The 8,925-nt window shown below is 38.8% G+C and overlaps 1 protein-coding gene across 1 annotated transcript; it reads left to right on the forward strand.

Moving 5' to 3' along the window:
- The first annotated feature begins 208 nt into the window (after positions 1-208).
- Positions 209-6,877, forward strand: crybb1 (crystallin, beta B1). Its single transcript, XM_014020576.1, has 6 exons — positions 209-292; positions 568-711; positions 2,183-2,301; positions 4,227-4,359; positions 4,622-4,764; positions 6,495-6,877. The coding sequence occupies exons 2-6, from the start codon at positions 589-591 to the stop codon at positions 6,670-6,672; spliced, it is 696 nt and encodes a 231-aa protein (XP_013876030.1). The 5' UTR covers positions 209-292; positions 568-588; the 3' UTR covers positions 6,673-6,877.
- Positions 6,878-8,925: the final 2,048 nt, after the last annotated feature.

The following is an 8,925-nucleotide window of genomic DNA, read 5'->3' on the forward strand; positions in this document are numbered from 1 at the left end:
TTGCATTTGTGTCTCCACACAACGCCAGCTTACAGGAAAAACGCCTGGGTCAGGGCTTTTCTTTTGACAGTGAAGTGCTTACAGGCAGGCCCGAGGGGCCCGCGGTGTTTCCAGACCGTACCACGACCCGGTGGCTTTAGCTCGGGCCAACTGTGATGACGAGATGCTTTCCTTTGTGCCCTGAGCCCCCTGCGTTTAGCCTTTGCCAGAGTATAAAAGCTTGGGTTGAGCTCTGACGGGACCAGCACGAGCCAGCCTCCTTTACACGGCACTACTAGCTGTACCAACGCAGGTAAGGACACACAGACACACACCTCTGAGCTTCCAGAGTCAGGGCCCGATCCCTGCAGCTGTGTCTCCCTTCAGCCCCCGACCCAAAAACACAGAAGTCCACAGCCACAAACAAAAACCTGCTTTTCTGTATGAATCACACACATTCTAACAGCAGCCCCTCACATTATATTAACCTCTTTTAGACGCCCGTTTCTGCTTCAGCTCCTACTTTTCCCCCCCTCCTCTGATCCTGACACTTCCATTCACGCCTCTATTTCTGCATCTCTCACCCAGACTCTCCTGAAGCCCCTCACCATGTCTCAGACTGCCAAGTCCGCCTCCAGCCAGGGCACCGACGCCAAGGACAAGGGAGCCCCCGCTCCCGCCGCCACAAGCAAGGTCACCAAGACGGGCGAGCCTGGCATGGGATCCTACAGAGTGAGTCACTGCTGTTCATCAGGAAAAAAAAAAACATTTGTGTGCAACAAGTCCTTAAAGACAATAAGTATGGATTTAGATTTGTGATTTCAGACTAATTCTATCGAAACATTTACATGAATTAGTGTGTAATAAGCAGCTAATTCTGTGGAGGTTTTAGGATCCCAGTCTTCAAACTGACAGGAGAGCACGGTGAAAAGGATGTTCCCAGGCGGAGGATATTTTTTTCTTTCTTAAATGCATGAACTAAACCAATCAAAGCAGGTTAACAGAGATTAGCAGAAGCAGAAAGTTGTGACGGCTACAAAAATAGTTTCAGTCAAAGAAATGTTTTTATGGAGCAGCTTTCAGACATGTCGGCAGCACAGCTGAGGTCCAGAACAACTGCTGTGTGAGGATTGTGTGTTTTGTGAGGAAAAACCTAAACCTAAACGCACAGCTAGATAGATGTAGTGAAGCAAAACTTGTTGAAGGTTCAGCATTTCTACACTGTTAAACAGGGTTTTGCCAGTTTGCTGTTTTATCTCATTAATAAGTGTCATTTTGAGATGAATGACGTCAGAAGGATCAAATAACAACTTAAGTTAAACGTATTGGCTACTGCTGGACTCAGATGGTTTTAGTCGTAATGCTGAGGCTCTCTGTTATGTTTTCATAGATTTAAAAACGTTTTTTCAGGGCTTTAAAGATTCTCTTAAATCAAACAACAGTTTTGGGTAAACTAGAGACTTAATTAAGCATTAGTTTAATGTGCCAAGAGAGATTAAGTTAAACAAGCCCAGGTGGATAAAAAATAAATAAAATCAGGCTCAACTGAGCAGTTTAATCAGCAGGTAATCAACGTATTATATTATTATTATTATATATATATATAATTCAACTGAAATAGAGTCAAATAGCTGGTAAATTCTAATAAATTAGGATGCAGGTTTACGCAAAACGTGGGTGTACATATGTATATAAATATGCATGTGTGTTTATGTATATGTTTATATTTGCATTGGTATATGTACATTACTATATATATCACATGTGTATATTGTGGGGTTGTTTTTGTTTGTTATTTTTTATTTATCTTTCATTATTCTTCTCAGCCTCTCCTGTATTAACTGCAGTAATGTGAAAATTTCCCCACTGTGGGATCATTAAAGTTTAATCTTATCTTATCTTATCTTAAAAGTGGATTTTTAAGTGACAAATGCAACATGTCAGATTTTAGTGTATAAACAGATTCAGAGTTCAGTTCTGGGTTTCAGAACACAAATATGAGGAATAAATTAGGTCATAAAAAGGAACTCTTTAACACATTATCTTTAATTTTGGTTTGATTCAGGTCGATATGCAGGGGTATAAACGTCTGTGTATGTTTTCAGTGTAAAGTCTTATAAAGTCTGCCTGTAGGAGTTAAAGTGTACGAGTCAGAGCGCAGATGTCGGCTTGCTTCACGACGTGGAACTGGTTCTCTGTGCAGATCATGCTGTTCGATCAGGAGAACTTCCAGGGCAGGATGATGGAGGTCCAGAACGAGTGCATGAACGTGTGTGACCGTGGCATGGACAGGGTCAGGAGTATCATTGTGGAGTGCGGCCCGTAAGTAAACACACACACACAGACACACACACACGTTTGTTCTTCTACTCTCATGGGGACTTTCTATTGACGTGCATTCATTTACTGGTTATTTCTATAGCCGAACCCTGACCATTTACCTGACCCTAAATCTAATTAATATAAACTTAATTCACACTGTGGTCCTAAACCAACAACACTAACATAACCCTTTAATTCCAGAGTTGTAAAGTAAATAAGTACAAATACTTCTTTACAGTACTTAAGTAGAATTTTTGGGTATCTGTACTTTACTTGAGTAATTTTTTTTCAGCCTACTTTTTACTTCTACTCCTTAAATTTTCACACATTTATACTTTCTACTCCTTACATTTAAAAAAAAAAGGCAAAAAGTATAAAGTCGTCACTTTTAGTTCATTTTTGCTTGTTTTTATTCATATCGGTATTAAAAGAAATACTGTAAAGATAAACCGTGCCTCCGGGATAGAGTAAATGTAATTGTGGTTGAGTGAGACATAAAAATATTGATGTAACATTTTTACACTGTATTAGTTTGTACACACTCCATCACAGCTGCACGACACATAGAGTATGTCACACTCCAGCAAGACAGATCAGACCTATGTAGCCTGAAGATGTATGTGGTATATACACACAAATATATACAGTATATACCTGAAACAGCTACATTAGTGNAGAGAAAAACAGAGAGAGAAGTAATTAGAAAGATAGAAAGACTGAAATAGCGATTAGGATTATATTAAATATACACCAACGAAACACAGGACCACACACCCAACATCTGTCCGCTCACCTGAAAAAATAAATGGATAAATACATGGAGGGCATATATAAAAACATACACATACCCATACATATATAAAGATATACATTCATACATGCCTACATTCATAAATATTATCCGTATATACACACAGACATATATACACACTCAGTGACCTGTAAGAACCCCCCGGATCAGAGCACCTGTCTGTGAGCAGTTGTGAACATGCGTGTATATACAAGATTTCATATTCATTTCATTTAAAAACAAAAACAATTTTTTTTATACACAACAAATATATACAGTATATACCTGAAACAGCTACATTAGTGCATCCTAAATTTTTTAGGATTAATATTTTAATAGTTTTTAGTTTAGTTTTAATAGTTTATTCATTTGATTTAAAAACAAAAACTTCAGTACAACAAAAAAGAAACACAAATCTCAAAATGAAAGGAAGCAGAAGAAGAAAAGAATCTTATAACATCTGCCCCATTTAACAAAAAAGAATAAAAATAAATATACAGTATACACATTTATATGTGTACACATTTACACATTCATATTTACAAATATATATACATACACATACATACACATATATAATTTTACACCCTCATCAGCAAAAAAAAGTTTTTTTGATTAACCCCTCAAACATCAGCCTCATATTTTTTCAATAATTTAACTTTTATCATTTTACCAGATGACATAATAGTCATTTAGAAAAACATGAGGAGGCCACCTCCCAATAAATATCATTTTTTGGAAAATCTAATCACTCGTTTTTACTCAATACTTTTACTTTTAATACGTTTTATGTCAGAAATTTACTTTTGATACTTAAGTACAAACAAATATCAGGTACTTTAAGACTTTTACTCAAGTAATATACTTAGAGCAGACTTTAACTTTTACCAAAGTAATTGTATGGTAAGATACTTGTACTTTTGGTACTTTATACAAGAGCGTAGCCTTCAACCCCTGACCCACAAATGTCCACACAATGACAAAATGTCAACATACGCCCACACACCAATACAAAGACACACTCAGCCCTGAAGGTTTTATTTCACTGTTATTTTCCCTCTAACCTTCCTGCCCTCGCCTCTCCTCACCTGGGCCCCGCCCCTCCCCACACGCCACCCCCCGCCCACTCCTCCAGCTTTGTTGCCTTCGAGCAGACCAACTTCCGTGGGGAGATGTTCATCCTGGAGAAGGGAGAGTATCCTCGCTGGGACACCTGGAGCAACTCCTACCGCAGCGACTGCCTCATGTCTTTCAGGCCCATCCGTATGGTACGGAACAACACCTCACACAGAATCAACCACTCAGACATGACTTTTTCTTTGGTTTATTGACAATTAAGCCGTTTGTTTCATCGAAACACTGTAATGTTTATCATGGAAGCTTTATTTCACCAAAGTCCTTCTGTTCCAGAATCAGAGCAACACTGCCACCTGTAGAGTCGCAGAGCAAACTGGCATCAGTGAAACTGAAAAGTATTGGGGATTTCTTGGAAAACGGAAACAAACTGTTTTTTGTTGTCCTCCCCTGCAGGACAGCATGGAGCACAAGATCTGCCTGTACGAGCTCTCCGACTTCAAGGGCAACAAGATGGAGATCCAGGAAGACGATGTGCCCACCCTCTGGGCCCACGGCTTCTGCGACAGAGTGGGCAGCGTGAGGGTGCCAGGAGGAGCGTGAGTAAAACACATTCGCAAACCATCAGCTGTGGTCTGAAACAATTTCTTTTAGCAGAAGATAAGAAGCTGCGAGATAAAGTAAAAAAAAGGAAGAAAAGAAAGCAAACAAAAAACATCTGGAGGCAAATTTTTCTCATCTAAAACAAAGAACACCCTGTTTTTATCAGAACAGAGGAAACAACAAGTCACTAGAATTACAGGCCAGTTTAGTTATTTATCAAAAGTAGGATGACAAAATAATCTCACAAGCCCTTAAAGCTTACTGGGTATTTTTAATGGAAGTTTTTGTGTTATCCCAAAATGCTTCTTTAAGCCTCCCAGTGAACGTTGTCATCTTTCACAAGCTGTCAGTGTTGCACAGGTTAGCTGGACATGTTTTATATGATGTAAAGGATGACGTAGGACCCAACAGTCCAACAGGGTAGAGCAAAATTTAACAACCAGAACACTATGAGGGTATTTTAGGATGCATCTAGAACTTTTTAAATATTTTCACATCCTTTGGAGTTTGCCAAGAGCCTGTCATAAAACAGTCCTAATCCTTGATATAGTGTTCCTCCTGAGGGATGCTTTCATTTTGTACCAGATCTCTGGAGTCTATTTAGTGGCTATTTGAAATATCTAAAAGACAACCACTGTGTCTTTCTAAAATTAGCCTTATAACCCATTCAGTGCCTTCCATAACTTTATCAAGTGGTGTTCAGATCTTTGAAAGAAACTCCAAAACAACCAGTGATCATTAAAGAGAGCCTCAAAATAGCCTCAATAAACACGAGACCTCTTCAGCAAACAATGCTCTTGATCCCCCCATTCAACTTTCTTTAAGACGTCTACAACTATCTCAGGAACAGATTGTACTCTGAGACGAATCATCAATAGCTGAAGCCTTCCTAAAAGGTCATGAGAACCTTTTGTGGGGCAACAAGCAACTGATTGGCTCCATCAAGGACAAAAAAACACCTGAACTGGCATGACCTCCATCTGGCCTGCCATTGAGCCCCTACATTTCTGATTCAATGTAACAAAAGAAACACATTTAAAATGTAAAAGACTTGTTCTTCTACACAACCCATTGACCCCTGAGCTGAAAGGCAGCAGCCTTTGAGCAACTATAGCCTCCTGAGCAATTTAGCTGAACAGCCCTGCAGTAGACCCTGTAAAGATTTGCCATCGGCAACATTTGGAGTTGACAATCGTCCATCTTGATTCGTTGGAAGAAGAGCTCCAGTCATGATGTGGTTGGTGAAGTTAAACTTCATCGCTGCTCAGAGTTCTCAGATAAGCTTTGCGGTTTTCTGTTTCATTGGTAACTTTAACCAGGGACCTCCACAGAGCGTTGATGGTTTCCCAGGTGTTCACATTCCTGTTTCCAGTTTTAAGGCATCCTTTCACCTTTTGGGTTGTCTCTCCTGAATTTCGATGTCTTCATTCAGTCCTAAATACAAAATCTGGCACGTAAAGACTATTAGTGAGCCCAAAACCGTCATTTATAAGCAATCAGAAATGCCTCGTCAGCGCTCACTGGATCCGTCTAGAAAAGCTATATCAAATGTTTTAAGATCACCAAAAGTTACCCGATAGTCTCTGAAAGAACATCACAAACTGTCCAAAAACCTTAAACAAACGAATACAGCAAAGTTCAGACAGGGAAAGAGACTCTGATAACTTGTATAAGACACTGAGGTAACAACTCAACAATGACTGTCCCCCCACTCTCTGCATCTCAGTTGGGTGGGTTACCAGTACCCCGGATACAGAGGCTACCAGTACCTGTTTGAGTGCGGCGACTACAGACACTACAACGACTTCTGCGCCTTCCAGCCCCAGATCCAGTCCATGCGCCGCATTAGAGACATGCAGTTCCACCAGAGAGGATGCTTCACCTTTACCTCTGCCAGCAAGTGAGTGACGCCTGCAGGCCCCCTGGTGCTGTTGTAGCTTTTTATCTTGCCAAGAAAAAAAATACCACCTTTCCTCCAATTCTCCACTCCTTTCCTCAACCTCCACCACCACTGCTCCATCCCAAAGGAAAGGCAGAATGAGAGCAACACTGGGCATGTTTATGTGACTTTTTATGGTGCTAAAAATAAACATGTTGTGAAAAACTGGATTTTTCTGTGGCTGGGTCAAGTTTATTTATTCTACAGGATAAAAAAAATCTAAAGGCTGGATTGTATCACGTGATTTTACTTTATTTAATTACACAAGAGAGACAGTGCTTCCAGAAATGCCACTTTAGAAAAAAGTTTTTTAAATGAGCTTTTTAAAGTCAATTTATGAGTTGTGCAGTTACAAAATTTTACAAAGTGACGACAAAAGTTCAGAAGTTTTACTTTTATTTTGATACATTCAAAACAGAAAAATTATACTTTTCTTTTTTAACTTTATGATTCAAAATCTTACTCGCTACAAATTTAACTGACTGAACTCATCATGGAAAGAGTTGTTTAAACGCTCTAAAAAAGGAAGTTTTGAATTTATTTAAGCAAGTTTTGTCAAGTGGTTAAGTATATTCAACACTTCATTTCTTAGAGTGTGTAAAAGTACTTTGATTTTCCAATTATTATAAGCAGTTTTATGATTTTTAGTACTTTTCTTATCATTTATGTGCATTTACAGTCATTTTCTGTTAATGTGTTTTTATTTAAATTGAGTTATTTTATAATTTATGTACCTCTGATCTTGTCTCAGAGCACTATACAATAAAAATAAGTTGATTCAAGTCCAAACTACAGTTAGTTCACTCCAAATACAATACAGTTCATTCACATCTACAGTAATATTATGAAATATCAGTTAGTAAAAGCTGTGGGTCTATAAGCTTTACAATCAGAACATTAATTTCTTCCCCTTGGCGCACTGTGTTCAAAGCTGCAACACATGCTACAGCTGTGATTATCAACCAGTGGCCCCCGGGCCACTTGAGGTTTGTTGATTGGTTGGATTCTGGCCAGAGGGGGCAACATTATTAAACCAAAAATGTAGTGATTTTGAACATTTAATATTATTTTTACATTTGAGGATGAAAATGACAATACTCATGTAAAGAAAAATATATTTAGTTTGTACCAAATTCAATAAAACCTTTTTAACATTTTTATTGTTATCTAAGTTCTTCTCAGCAACTTGTCTAACTGGTTTTCCAAAAATATTCCTGATGGATTTGATTAGGAAAATATTATACTGTAAGGCATTATTGTATATGTTCCACATATTTCAGCCAGTCTGCACCCATGTCGCAACTGTCCACGACAGGAATGCAGCCCAATTTGGGTGGGGAAGGGGGCGTGGCCTAATTCCTCAACAGCACCCCCTACAATTATTCAAAAAAATCAGCTCCGACTCATGCTTGTACCTGGAATCATGAAATTTGTTACATGTGTAACGGCTCAGGACCTACAAAAAGTCTCTTGGAGTTACGTATGTATCTAAGCTAACTCCCCCTACAGCTTTGAAGATGCAGACTTCACTGTGCTGCTTCTCTCAGCACTGACATGCTGGTGGGGTGATGTGGGTGTGGCAGAGTGCTGAATGCTGATGTTTCTCCAGACGTGGTTAGCTCTAAATCACACATACATGATCCGATCTGCACCAAATCTTGTGTGCACTGACCTGCTCAACATGTTTGTGTAGTAGTTTGACAACATCACTTTAGCCGTCTGTCTGTCTGTTCACCTAATGAAGCCTATAATGAAAGCCTGTGATGATTCCAACAAATCTGCTAACAGTCGGTCACTGCTGAATGGTGACGGGGACATCAGGCGTTGGGTTTTATCTTGTTGAAGTGGTCAACAAACTATCTGATCAACATGTTTCACTATTCTTTGAACATTAAAACTATGGGTTGTTTCTTTTTTTCTTGTTGTGGTTTCAATAAAAAAAAACATAATGAAAAAATAATTTTTGTGTTTTGATTAAAGCTTCAAAAAGCTGCTGCAGAGGAACCAAGGAGCTGCAGGTTGTATACCCCTGATCAAACAAAGCCTCTACTAAAATTCATTTGGTTTTATTTATTTACAGCGGGTAAAATAAGTATTGAACACGTCAACATTTTTCTCAATAAATATATTACTAGAGGTGCTAATGACATGAAATTTTCACCAGATGTTGGTAACAACCCAAGTGATCCATACATACAAAGAAATCAAACCATAAATG

This window comes from Austrofundulus limnaeus, unplaced genomic scaffold (genome assembly GCF_001266775.1).
Source record: "Austrofundulus limnaeus strain Quisiro unplaced genomic scaffold, Austrofundulus_limnaeus-1.0 Scaffold258, whole genome shotgun sequence".
Lineage (NCBI taxonomy): Eukaryota > Metazoa > Chordata > Actinopteri > Cyprinodontiformes > Rivulidae > Austrofundulus > Austrofundulus limnaeus.

What these genes read in the sequence shown, in the direction of transcription:
- crybb1 (XM_014020576.1), top strand. Translation starts at nt 589, where the DNA reads ATGTCTCAGACTGCCAAGTCCGCCTCCAGCCAGGGCACCGACGCCAAG. An exon ending in CTGGCATGGGATCCTACAGA is followed by an intron (nt 712 to 2,182) that starts GTGAGTCACTGC and finishes TTCTCTGTGCAG; the next exon opens with ATCATGCTGTTCGATCAGGA. An exon ending in ATCATTGTGGAGTGCGGCCC is followed by an intron (nt 2,302 to 4,226) that starts GTAAGTAAACAC and finishes CCACTCCTCCAG; the next exon opens with CTTTGTTGCCTTCGAGCAGA.